The 12,433-nt window shown below is 30.3% G+C and overlaps 1 protein-coding gene across 1 annotated transcript; it reads left to right on the top strand.

The window, feature by feature from the left end:
• The first annotated feature begins 2,124 nt into the window (after positions 1-2,124).
• Positions 2,125-6,596, top strand: LOC120209037. Its single transcript, XM_039208124.1, has 9 exons — positions 2,125-2,167; positions 3,052-3,154; positions 3,361-3,516; positions 3,658-3,763; positions 4,016-4,198; positions 4,687-4,843; positions 5,331-5,656; positions 5,878-5,967; positions 6,341-6,596. Exons 2-9 carry the CDS (start codon positions 3,140-3,142, stop codon positions 6,406-6,408), a joined length of 1,101 nt encoding a protein of 366 aa, XP_039064055.1. The 5' UTR covers positions 2,125-2,167; positions 3,052-3,139; the 3' UTR covers positions 6,409-6,596.
• The last annotated feature ends 5,837 nt before the right edge of the window (positions 6,597-12,433 follow it).

The following is a 12,433-nucleotide window of genomic DNA, read 5'->3' as shown; positions in this document are numbered from 1 at the left end:
TAAAATGAAAACTAAACATTATGTATGGTTTTGAAAAAAATTAGAATTTTAAATACTAAAATAAATCTTGTTCAAAATTATAGAGTTTTACTTTTGAAGGGTTTTATGGATAAAATTATTTGGTACATTGTAGTTGGATTAAGAAATACTATCATTAAAATTTTATATAAATCTTTAATTGAAGTATGAATTTAGATCATGTCTATACTATATATATTTATACCTTACAAATTTTACCTGAATCGATTACCTGAACCGATTTACCCGAAATAGACTCGAACATGATGACCCAAAATTGACCTGAAACCTGAAAAATCGAATCGAACCAAAATCAACCCAAATTTTATCAAAACCGAAAGTAACCCGAACCGAACCGAAACCGACCCGAATTTAACCAAACCAAAAATAACTAGAATCGAAAGTAACCCAAATCGAAAGCAACCCGAACCGAAATCAACCCAAATTTAATTTGCCAAAGCCCGATATTTTTTACAAAAATATATCAATAATTCTATATATAGTTAATTTGACATATACCCAACTCAACCTGAATTAACATGAAGATACAAAGTTGACCCAAACAAAAAATAATTGATCTGATATTGACATGACCCGAAAATCAATTGATCTGGTTTAATCTAACCCGAAATCAACCGATCCGATATGACTAGACTCGATACCTGAACTAACCAGACTTACTATAGACTAGAATAAAACCGAAACCCAAAATGACCCGACATGACTTACTATAGACCCGAATAAATCGAAACTCGAAATAACCCGATCTGATCCAAACCTGACCCAAATTAAGTCTAAACCGAAATGATCCGATCCAAATGACCCGTTTGCCACCTCTATATGTACTATTTGAAAGTTGGATGATTATACAGTAATCTTTATTCCGAATTTTTTAATTAATTGATAATGTATACATATATTACAGATATAACTCTTCGAACAACAAATTTTTTTCTCAATAAGAGCAATTAATGTGTTAAATATTAATGTAGTGAAACTACATTGATCACATATAATAATTTATAAAAAAAAAATATCGAAAAATCATATATATGGGTAAATTACATCGTTCTCATTGAATTTTATTCTCTCTCATATTTTACTCACTGTACTTTCAATTTTTTTAATTTGCTTAATGAACTTTACAGATTAAATCATTTTGCTCACTCCTCTGTTATCTGTCTAATGTTGTGATGATGTGCCATTTTTTTATTTAGTATAAAACATTTGAAAATATAAAGGGTAAATTATATCGTCCATCACTAAACTTTACTCTCTCTTCTATTTTGCTCACCAACTATAAAAATGAGGAGAAAGAAAAGGATTCGAAACGGCGTTGTTTTGGTGTATATTTGAGTTTTTCAAAACGACGTCATTTTGATGCTTGTGTCATGTTATAACACCTTTAAAAAGTTAACGACGGAGTGAGCAAAATGATTAAATTTGTAAAGTTCAGTGATCAAATTAGAAAATTTGAAAGTATGGTGTATAAAATAGGAAAAATAGTAAAGTTCAATAGAGAACGGTGTAATTTACCCTATATATATGATTATAAAATTAATATTTATGCATCAAATCATATATATATATATATATATATATATATATATATATATATATATATATATATAATTTAATATTTTATATATTTATATTTATCTTAGAAATAAAAAATCTATTAATTATATTATAATCATATTTTAATCTCGATCTAAATCTTGAATCACAAAATTCACAATATGATGTACGAAAAATCGAAAACTCGTTCAACAGTCATTTTCTTCCAAATTGGATGCATTTTAATTTACTACAAAAAATTCAGAACTCCAATAAAACGCCAAAGAAAAAGCTCAGCTATATTAAAATCGCTGATATTTTATTTTTCTGGGCTTTCAACAACAACATTAATAATTTATAAACCCTAAAAACTCCACTCCACAATCTTCCGCAAGCTTCTCTACTGCTGTGGTCCTTCATTTTTGCTTTCATATAAATTCCAAAAATAATTTTCTATTTTTTTGGAACAAATATCACCGCAAAGCATCTCTGAAGCCCTAAGCGCTTGAATTTCAGCTTCAGTCGTGAATCTTCCGTTGAATCCTTCATAGGTACCGTTGAAGCAACTCCTCTGAACTTGTATCCGTTCGGTAAGGTAGAATTTCCAACGACTTTTTTTTATTACGTGTTTCTTAGATCTTTGAGCTCGAATCTCTAAGTTCGTCGAAGTGAATAAGGTTTAGTAGTTTAGTTTTTCGCGTGCTTTCTGGAGTCGGCAATTTAGATAGTTAAGGTAATTTTAACTGGATCTGTGCTTATTTATTCCTTTCTTTTTATATAATTGCTAAATTTAATGTTGTGGTTCAGTTTTCTAATTATTGATTTTTTTACCGTATCTAAATGCAACATTTCGCTTTTTTAAAAGAAAATATTCCTTTTATTTATTGAAATTGACTGTGTCTTTTACTGGTTTGCTAAATGGGGAACGTCTGCTTTGGAATTGAAAAGCTGGAATTGTTTCTAGAGAAAAAAGAATAAACAATGTGCCGGTTATGACTATTGCAAATTTTGTGTAATTATTTTTTAGATCTGTTTAATTAGATTGAAAGCTGATGATCATTTTTTTCAGTAAAAGTTGAGTGTGATGCATAAATTGCTGTTGGAAATAGAATGGTATCACAAGGAAACTGAAGAGGGAGCAAAGGGTTTTGTGCTTTTGTAAGTTTGGAGTTAATTTATCCAACCTAGCGATTGATTTTATCAATGTGGTTTACTTGCACCGAAGTTGATGATGATTAACATTCTTATTTTTGGGAAATTAATTGGAGAACTTGCTTGATCATAGCTAGGTGTATTTCTTTGTTTTGGTAAAAGATTCTAATCTTAGTGAGTGGCATATGGGGTACATTCGTGTTGCATTGTGAACATTGCTTGTATTTTTATCTGCTGAAACTTAATTTATAGCATCTATTCTGGAAGAGTTTTCTTTGTGGTGCTTTTCGCTCACAACATTGTGATTTTAATTTTTTTTATACATTGGATATAGTTACTCAGCTGCAAATATTCTTTGGTAAGGATTGCCTGAGCTGAACAAAGAGATGCAGGCTGTTGGCTTTCAGTTGGAATGAAGAACTTGCAGGTTTTTATCTTTTAATAAGTAATTTTTCATATAAATGATTGGTCGCTTCTAAGTTAGCTAGGTAGTCATTGCGCAGAGTTTTTGTTGGTCGGTGCTTCAGAAGTAACGTGGAAAGAACTGTTTGTAGATTTTCTTACTGTTGCATTAGTCTGCTTATCAGCTATTCCTTGACACTAACTTGAAGATAAATTTTGTTCAAATAATAGAGCAAACAAGACGCGAAACCTTCTACTCAAGATTCTCATGAACCAAAGAGGGAACAGCTGAACAATGAAACAGCAGATGCCCCCTTAGCAGACACTGGCTCTTTATCCGCTTCAAGCAACAATGGACGAAAAGTTTCATGCGAAGATATTGAACTTGTTGGAAACCGATCTGTTGTCTATTTTATTTATTTATTTATTTTTTCTTTCTATACATGATACTTGATGCTAGATGGTCTTTTTATATATTTTTCTATTAGTTATATGCAACTAATGATTTATGTAAATTGATTGTTGCAGGTCCAGAATTTAATTGAACGATGTTTACAGTTGTACATGAATAGAGACGAGGTTGTCAAAACCATCTTGACTCGAGCAAGGATAGACCCTGGATTCACAACATTAGGTATTCTCCTGAAATATCTTTATTAATTCGTGTGTGGGCATGCACACACACATATATGGATGTGGATTGAAAATTTATATAAAATGCATTGAATGTCTATGCATAAAGTAGAACATGTTACAGAAACCAATCTACTTGCAATGATATTTTTGAATTTTTTATCTTAACAATAGGACAAGTACACTCCTTATTCAAATGTGGTTGAATTGGGTGCTAACTCTGTCTTTCTCTTTACTGTTCTTATATATTCAGTGTGGCAGAAGCTGGAAGAGGAAAATGCTGATTTTTTCAGGGCCTATTACATAAGGCTGAAGTTGAAGAAGCAAATCCTTTTATTTAACCATTTTCTTGAGCATCAATATCATTTGATGAAATATCCTGTACGTCCAAAGGTTCCTCTGGCCCCAATACAAAATGGGATTCATCCCATGCCTGGTATGTTCTGATTAAATAACTAATAGACACATGCTTGTATTTGTTAACTTATAAAGTGATCATTATTTGGCATGAAATAACTACACGTTTTAATAAATTTTATTAGTAGCATCATTGCTGATCGCTCTAGAATTGTTTTTTTGAATGTGATAAATATTTATGATTGTCACCTGATATAACAATTTCAGAGTTAGATGATCAAATTCCTCTTTTCAAATTCACAACATGAGCAAAAAATGGATGGGTTTCAATCACTTGCAGAGATTGTTTTTGTAATTTTCCACTTGATACGGCGTCTATTTGCTGTTTGTTTGATAATTTCTAATTTAGTAAGTTCGCAGTTCTCTTCTCTATTAGGAGAACTGGTGAGAAGGATGTGGTCGGTACCTGTGAAATATACTTTGAGTCAGAATTTATTGTGGGAGTTCTGACTATTTGGTTTGATGGTTGTTACTATCATGGTTATTTAACACTTCTTTGCAGTGCAGTTAACAACTTACCAATGGGATACCCTCTGATGCGACCTCCAATTCCAGCTGCAGGGCAACCACATCTTGATTCAATGGGTATATCAAGCTGTCATGTGGTTAATGGAGTCCCTGCACCCAGCAATTTTCAACCTATGCATATGAATTCTGGGAAAGAGTAAGAAGTTCATCATCTTATATATATATATTGTTAGTTGCCGATAAACCTTACAGATATTTGCTTGTTTGCATGCATGAATATGCTGTTCTTTATTTTCATGATCTTATGCTGTAAGTTATGCTATTTCTTTCAAGATAGCTTGCCTAATTAATCATTTGAGTAATTGCGATCCGATTACGCTCTGCTGCTTTCGTTCTCCTTTCTTTTTGCTGAAACTGCTTGGTTAGATTGCAAAACATGCATGATTGTATTAAGGTTTATCACATTATTGTACACCAACTGTTCAATTTAGCTGTTATTGGTATCATTTTGCTTAGCTACATGAATAGTTTTTACTACCACTGTACCACATTCTTAAAGAGTGTTTAGATATTAATTTCTTGTCAAATTATTTCCAGCTTCACCCCTATTTGTTATACCCCGCTTTTGGCTTTAAAAACATTATTATTTCTGGTCAAGTAACCTTCTTCTCTTCTAATTCTAGCATGTTGACGGACAACAATGCTGCTGATGTAAAACCTGCAGTTCCTCAATCCACTACCATATCATCTGTTTCGGAGATGCCTATGAGCCCTACATCAGTTGCATCGAGTGGGAATTTTCCCTTCACTGCATCAGACATGTCGGGGATGGGAGTAGACACATCAGCACTTGATTCGGCCTTCACAACAGATGTGGCAAGTTCAGTGGGCTTGCAGCTGGGACCGGAAAACGGATCTGGTAATTGTAGAGAATCCCTCAGATCATTGGATCAGATTCAGTGGAATTTCAGTCTCACAGATCTGACGGCAGACTTATCAAACTTGGGAGGTAACTTGTTTGTGGCTATGAGACCTACACGCACGCACATTCGAGAATCAGGCTTTTGTATTTGATTGTCAATTTCCAGCTATTAATAATTTGTGCACTGCCTCATTGATGGCCTTGGAAAGCCACCATTAATTGAACAATTTTTACAGTTTTTTTATTTAATTCTTTTTTCATTACAGAACTTGTTCTCATAAAGTACGGGTAATGGATTTTTTTTACAGATTTAGGAGCCCTAGGGAACTACCCGGGTTCTCCATTTCTTCCCTCTGATTCAGAAATGTTGCTTGATTCTTCAGAGCAAGAGGATATAGGTAATGAGGTTATACAATGCTATTTACATTTATGCGTACAGGATGTTGATGTAAAGTTAGACACCGTTATATCTATTAACAGAATGATACTTCAACCGTGTGATGCTTTTCAACTCTTAATTTTTCTTCAAGTACTTGTCTCTAACATATATTCAGACATGGGTACGGAGATACGACCCTTAGACCCTAATTCGAATGCATAACTTTAACTGACATGAATATGATTTTACCAGACCTTCCATACACTCGAATTTATTGCCATGTGCAGTTAAGTTCTCCAGAGTCTTTGTGAGTTCTAGTAATAGTAATGAGTAGGCAACTTGCATCGATGTCTGTTCTTTTACCATACACTAATTAATCCGACTTGTTTCAGTGGAGGAGTTTTTTGTGGATTCCATACCCGACCAGCCGAGCTCTCCGTCCGATGAAGAGAAACCATAACCGTAGACCAAGGTGAGCTCATACCTTATCTTCTTAAAACCGTTATTTTTGGACAGAGTTCGATCAATAAGAACAACAATTGACATCTATTCAGTAGGCATTTTGTATCTTTAGCAAAATCTGAACCTTTGAGGCAGTATAATTTTATAGCTTGATCATTCAAATAGCAGTCGACAGACATGAAAGTATCCATATTCCCCATAGTAGTAATTTTCGTAGATTGTTGATACAAGATATTTTATTATTATTTTTTGATATTCGAGGTTGCGGTGTTAGTCCCGGATCTTACACTATGCCAACAAACCACATGACTATTGGCGATATGAGACAATTTTGTTCCTAAATCTTTTGCTTCGTCTGCAACTACGAAATTATAATTGAAATAACAGTGTGATTATGAAGGGGGCATGATCCAATTACATATGGTGTAAAATTTAGAGTTTTACACTTTTTAGGACCGCTAACGAGGGGTTAAGATTAATAGTAGAAAATGAGAAGATATTCAAAAATAAAAGAGTTAATTTTAGCCTTTGATTTTCTTAATCTAACGGTTTTAAAAAGATGTAAAACACTTGGGGTCTGTTTGATTCTAGAAAATATTTTCTGTTTTTGTTTTATGTTTTTATTTCTAGAAAATAGTTTTCAATTTTAGTTTTTTTTTTAAATTATAAAACATATTTGGTTAATATAATTGAAAACTTAAATTCAAAAATAAAAATTGGGAAAATATATTTGGTATTTAATTTTTTAAAATAGATATGAATAAATAATTATTAAATAATTAAATTAAAATATAATTATTAAAAAATTTCATTACATAAATTAAACATGTGAGTTATACAAAAACAATAAAATTGACAAGAAATTTTATAAAAAAAAATCCATTTAATTTTGTGACCAACTGAATTAATCTTTCAAAGATGCATAATGATGTAGTAAATGAGTTTAATTGTTTTTTATAAAGTTTGAGGGTTTAATTAATATTTTAGGAAGGTTGAGGATTTATTTATTTATTTTTAAAAAAATTAAGGTATTATTTAAATATAAAATATAAATAATTATTCAGATATTTAATACATTAAATATAAAAATGCTAAAAAGTTAAATTATTAAAAAAATAGTTTTAAGGATTACATTGACTTATACATACATAGGTAAGTGACATTCGACACACGTGGGATTTAATATCTTAGCATTTGATGATATAATTAAGTTGAGCTAAATCAAATTATAAAATTGTTCAATTATATCTTTATTTTATCAAATAAAAACAAAAATTATAATTTTGGGTCTAATAAAATCTTCCTACACTATGCTTGTTTGCCTAATAAAAAATGAGTTCCAACTTCATTTCAAACTCATCAGCTGTACTTGACCTCAAAGTTTGGATGTAGGCTTTTCAATACTAATTACAATTATAAAAAGTATTCATCAAAAAATAACAATAATAATTTCGATTGTAACCATTAAAATTTAATTTGTTTGACATAATTATTTAAAATCGAGTTATCAATAGAAAATAAATAGAATAGTAACATGAAACAACCTGCGATGACGATAACCGAACGAATTATATACCACGGATCCTTCACCTCTGACCGAGATGAGATAGTCGTCGACCGTCATATGACCCAATTCTTCTCAACATATGATTAATGCACGCCCATATTGCTCGTCCTTCTTTACTGGACCTCATTGCTTGACCAACGAGTCTTCTACCACCCGAGCAACATGCTGGTGTCGGTCTGGCCCCGCCTTTCAAGAAGCTCACGCACAGCCTAAACGACGCCCTAACACCCGCGCAAGGAAGTGCGGCCGCGATTTCTGCGACGTCCGATATGATCAGAAAAACAATCACGACTAAGATAATGTTGATTGAGCGAGCCATCTAGTTGTTTCTTTAGTTGATATTTTTTGTTGTCGCATTTGAAGCTTATGCATGCGTGCGTGTATATATAGGGTAATGTATTGGTATTATTGCTTAGAATTTTTATATAATAATGGGATTATGAAATTGAAAATTTTATCTTTTGTCATTTAAAATTGATATAAACAAATAAAGGCCATGGGGTTTTCAAATTCTACAAGTAAGATGAAAAAAATCCCATGCATTTTATTTATTTATCATTTTAAATATCAATTAAAGACCTCTAATGATTTTTTAATATTACTTGGTAGAACTATATAGTTTTGAATTACTAAGTATTAAATAATTATATAAATATTATATATGATAATCATCTTTTTTACTTGACAAGTCCCATTTAATATGTTGTCATCAGTGACAGATCTATAAATTTAAGAATGAGGGTCCAAAATTTTAATTTTCTTTTCTTAAGAATAACGGGTATGCAAATTTTTTTATTTTTTTTCTATTTTTCTTTAACATATTATTGTTAAATTTCACTTTCTTCCCTAAATAATGGGGATGCACTGGGGGCTTAGTGCATCCGCCCCTGATTGTCATGCGTCATTATATAATAAAGGAAAATTATTTAATATCGACATTGTGTAAAATTTAGACTCTATAAAAATACATATTTGAATGCCTATGTTATACTCAAATGATTCTAAACCCTAAATTTAAATCATATATTTAAAATTTAAATTATAAAACCTATAATCCTAAATTTTAAGTAACTCATGTGACATCAATACAATCCCGTTGATGGAATATTTTTTCACCATATATGTATGAGATAATAATATTATGTTAAAAAGACACAAGTCATCATTTACCTTGCTTGTGAAGTTTCTTTTTCTTCTCAATTTTACTCTTAATGATTATAATACTTATTTATATTATATTATGCCATTATTATATGATCGATAACTCATTCTCGTTTCTTCCGAAAATTTTAAATTTTTATATAATTTAAGATTTTTTTATATTCTTTTACTAATGATTTAATTTTATATCAATAAATTTTTAATATATTTTAAGTTCGTACTCCAACATTTTTTGTTATGTATTGTATTAAACTTTGGAGAGGTTCGTTTGATTGGAAATTAAGTACTTCTTTTGAAGTTGTTGCAATGCATGTCTCGTGATGGCATGGTTTTTGCATGTTATTGATGACCTAATAAAGTTACGTGAATACATACGCCAAGCATTAAGGCCGAATGAAATGATTATCTTGCGATATAATGAACTTGATATTAAATAAGTTTTTGGGTGAAATAAACAAACAGTCATCCGATTATAGGATATTAATTTATTAAGTTCCTCGGCTATTAAAAGTTAGAAAATAATCTTCCGACTATAGAATGTTGCTTTATTAAGTCCATCGACTATTAAAAGTTATAAAATGATCACCCGACTACTCATTATGTTCCAAACTCGTCATTTTTCGTTAACAAATGACGATTGTCTAAGTTGGACGTTAACATGGTCAGGGGAACCAGGAATCTCACATTAACAATATGGAGAATCATAAGGGGGTGTTTGGTTCAAGGATTATGGGATTTCCATGGGATGAGAATCCCACATTTTCATGTTTGGTTGGCCGGGAATCTCATTCCCGGTAATGTTTTATTACCAATAGTAGATTTTTTTGTGTATATTACCGGGAATGTCATTACCTCACTTCCCTTAGGTATTGTAACATTACCGGCGTTTTGGACTAAAATGCCCTTAAATTTTTATTTTTTTTCAAAAATATAATTCTTCTGTCATTGAATAATAAAAATTCTACGAAGGTTAAATTACAAATTTATCTTTAAATTATTTAGATTTACAAAAAAAAAATCTATAATTAAAATTTTATATGAAGTTTAGAGGTTAAAAAAAATTTTACCCTTTCATTAAACTTTTTTTTATATTTTTAATTTTATAAAAAAATTATATAAATATTATGAATTTAATTTTTTAAAGAAAATATATAAATATTTTACAATTTGTAATACTATACAAATATATAATAAGGACAATTTGGTCAAATATACATTCCAATAATCTTTTATTCCTTTAACCAAACACGGTAATCTTACATTCCTGCTAAACCAACCAAACACAAAATACAACATTTTCAATAATCCTATTCCCTGATAATTTTTATTCTCACTGATAATCTTTTATTCTCACTGGTAATCTTACATTCCGTGAACCAAATGCACCCTAATAGTAAAACGTAGGCAAAGAAATAGGTAAAGCAAACTTAGCCAAGGTATGCGCTGTTTTGTTTGCGGACCGACGAATACCAACAATCCGACTGTGGTTTAACTCCGTTGCCAAATGTAGACCATATTGTTATCGCTTTAGCTTATGCAATTCCAACATCACTGCAATCAAACAACGGAATGGCCTGGCAAGCTACTACAAGACTAAAACTTTTAAATTAAAAACAATTCACTTTTTTTTTTCATGAAATTTCTTCATTTCACACTATTAATATCGATCATTCATTTTTGAGTATACCTTATGTCAAGTATACATGAATATACTATTAAAAATGTGAATGTTCAATATCATATGATTAAAAGTTATCTTCGAATAGATACAACTTTATACGTACCTTGTATTAATAAAAAAGCATAACAAATAATATACAGTTTTACTAACATCATATACAAAATGATAAGAGTAAGGGACAAACTGCAAGTCGACCTTTTTAATCTAGTTCGTTGTTGGAACATCAAGAATAATTTAATGATTATTTCTTATTTACAATAAAATTTATCCGTTATGTATAAGGATTCTTACCATTAAATTGATTACAAGAATTCTTTCTTTCAAGATGAAGATATGAATTTAAGAGTAGACATAATGATATAATTATTTATGTTTGTGTAAACGATCATTTTGTCGCATTTCTTTATGTTTGTATAAACAATCATTTTGTATAAACAATCATAATGTCATATTATTGACATAAATTTTCACATGTTACCAGTTGTTGATATGACATGCATGATGTCTCTCAGAATGATGACATGATATATGTCACGTCATTTAAAATGATGACATACCACATATCACTTCTGTAATTGAAAATATATAGAAATACCACGCTAGAAACATGTGTTGAGAATTAATAAACTAACAGTTTCCGTTCAACATAGATTGTTTGACAAAAATAATATAAAATAATTATGTCATTATGCCACTGAGTTAAAACTTAAAAACCGCGTACATTAATGGTTGAATAATAGAGTTTTCACTGAATTTTACTTTGCGAAACTAACGTTGTTCCACTAAGAAACAACAAGAATGGATCTCACCCCAGCTGAGATGTTATCGCCTTCTGTTATTAATCTTCTCAAAAATCGCTGCCTTCTGTTATAGTTTTTTGGCATAATCTTTACTTTAACCCTTAAAGAATTTCAATTAATTTTAAGTCCTTAATAATTTAAACATTATACAAATTAATCCTTCCCAGCATGATAGAACCTATTCTGAAAATAATAAAAGATATTGCGAACAATGAAATCAAGAAGTGGCAGTTTAGTGGTTGGTCTATATCTTCACGTAGCTTCAATCATGAATATTTATAATATTTAAAAGTGAATTAGTCGATCAACAAGATATACATACACACACATACAAATTTACAGAGATAAAAAAATAATATTATCATTCGACACATTATCGAAGGTTCACAAACAAAATTAAAACAAGGGTGTATGTCATTTTTTTATTGTTTTATTTTACTAAAGATACACAAATGGTCGTTAAATGATGTTTAGATAAAAAAAATTCATCATTGAATTTTTAAAAATTTTAGAATAATCATTGAATGTTTCAAATAGTTATAAAATTATTATTAAACTTTATCATATTATTATAAAATTATCATACTGTTACAAAATGATCCTTAAGCTTATCGAAGTCCATCACTATAATTCAGTAAGTTTAATAACTCGTTTGTTACTTACGAAACTACAGTGACCAAATTGATTGTTTGCATGTAATTTAGTGAACATTTATTAGTTTTTTTTGGCTATAAATATCGAATACAACCTATATATTAATAAGCTTAATCTGAAACCACAATAAGATAAAAGGGAACGAAACTGATTAGCTACC

The sequence above is a fragment of the Hibiscus syriacus genome, unplaced genomic scaffold (genome assembly GCF_006381635.1).
Source record: "Hibiscus syriacus cultivar Baekdansim isolate YM2019G1 unplaced genomic scaffold, ASM638163v2 tig00018060_pilon, whole genome shotgun sequence".
NCBI lineage: Eukaryota > Viridiplantae > Streptophyta > Magnoliopsida > Malvales > Malvaceae > Hibiscus > Hibiscus syriacus.
Note: the sequence above shows the minus strand (reverse complement) of the source record. Positions and strands in the feature narration are given on the sequence as shown.

What these genes read in the sequence shown, in the direction of transcription:
- LOC120209037 (XM_039208124.1), top strand. An exon ending in TGGGATTCATCCCATGCCTG is followed by an intron (nt 4,199 to 4,686) that starts GTATGTTCTGAT and finishes TTTGCAGTGCAG; the next exon opens with TTAACAACTTACCAATGGGA. An exon ending in AGACTTATCAAACTTGGGAG is followed by an intron (nt 5,657 to 5,877) that starts GTAACTTGTTTG and finishes TTTTTTTTACAG; the next exon opens with ATTTAGGAGCCCTAGGGAAC.